At 44.0% G+C, this 1,446-nt stretch overlaps 1 protein-coding gene across 1 annotated transcript; it reads left to right on the top strand.

Moving 5' to 3' along the window:
* Positions 1 to 163: 163 nt before the first annotated feature.
* MRPL32 (mitochondrial ribosomal protein L32) lies at positions 164 to 1,201 on the top strand (the record flags this gene model as incomplete). The annotated part of the gene is made up of 2 exons (XM_010155688.1): positions 164 to 370; positions 947 to 1,201. Coding segments are annotated over 2 exons (462 nt in total), but the record flags the coding sequence as incomplete, so codon positions are not given.
* Positions 1,202 to 1,446: the final 245 nt, after the last annotated feature.

Below are 1,446 nucleotides of genomic sequence, written 5' to 3'. Positions count from 1 at the left end.
AGCCGGGGCCTGGAGCAGAAGAGCGCGCAGTCCTGGCAGTGTGGGGCGGGGTTCGCTGCAGGACGCTCCTTCCTCCTCGCTTTGGGGGTGTCAGTAGCATCCGTGTCGCGTTTCCTCGCCTGCACGCGAAAATGGGGCTCGGGCGTAATGAATTCCTGTTGAGGTTTGGGTTTTTTTCCCCCCTTCAGGACCAGCATTAGCTGTCCAAGCTCCAGCTCTTCTTCCAGAGCCAGTAAGTGGCACCAGCGAAAGTAACGAGGCGCCCAGCTTCTTGGATAGCATCTTGTGGATGGCGGCACCAAAGAAAAGGCGCACCATTGAAGTGAACCGCTGCAGGAGAAGGAATCCCAATAAGCTTATAAAAATAAAGGTAATCACCAGGTTTCCACGGGCTTACCACCTTATTGCTGCAAGTCATTTTGTTAATGGCAAACAAATATGCTGGAGTTAGATTTATGCCAATCGTTTTTCACCAGACCTAGAAGAATCACTATTGTGGTCAGTGCCGAAAAAGCTTTCTGGAATTTGTTTATAAATAGACTTAAAATCTTCAAAACATTTTGTAACAGGTACATTCATCATGTGTGACTGTAGCCTGTGGTTAAATAAAAAGTGGCAGTTTAGGTGCAAGCCTACAGGATGTGAATTTTAGCTAAAGAGCTGCTATAAATGGAAAAGGTCTATACGTTTTGTCCATCTAATTGAGTCAATAGGTCTTCAGTCTTCCAAACGTCAATAGGCATGGTGATTTTGGTGTTGACTTCATAGGTTATTTTTAGTAGTAAGCATTTGATGCAGCAATACACTGCAGGATACGCAGCAGAATAAATTTTGAAAAGGCAGTTGAACTTTGCTGGTATTTACTTAAACTTTTTTAGTAGTATGTGATCGTGCTCTGTTTCTGTCGTTCAAATTGCAAAACTTACTGTTTCCCACTGTTTTTTAGAGGAACATAGATGTTTGCCCTGAATGTGGAAACTTGAAACAGAAGCATGTCCTTTGTGGCTATTGTTACGCGAAGGTCAAAGCAGAAACTCGGCTGATACGTTTGGAAATAGGTAAAAAGGAGGGAGGACCATTTAATACTCCTACTGTAGAAACTGTTGTCCTTTATGAAGGAGAAAAGCCCACGGGAAAAGATGAAGGCAAGCGGATCATCGAAAGACCCAGGAAGCGTCCTTCTTGGTTTATTCAAAATTGATGCTGTAGAACTATTGCTAACAAAAACAGTTGCTGCAGCAAGAAAAATCATGGTTTTCAACGATGTTTTCCTCGTTTCGTTCACTCACTGTTGATACGGAAAACCCATGAACCGTTGGGAATTCTGCTTGAATCGTGTGTCGTGCCATAGGGTGTTGCAGTCGGGTGCAGTGGGAAATGCTTCTCGGTGACATGTCACAGCGGTCAGCAGTTAAAAAGAAATCAAGATCTACCTTGGCTTTGGAC

The sequence above is a fragment of the Eurypyga helias genome, unplaced genomic scaffold (assembly GCF_000690775.1).
Source record: "Eurypyga helias isolate BGI_N326 unplaced genomic scaffold, ASM69077v1 scaffold11917, whole genome shotgun sequence".
NCBI lineage: Eukaryota > Metazoa > Chordata > Aves > Eurypygiformes > Eurypygidae > Eurypyga > Eurypyga helias.
This window is presented reverse-complemented; position numbering and strand designations above follow the sequence as displayed.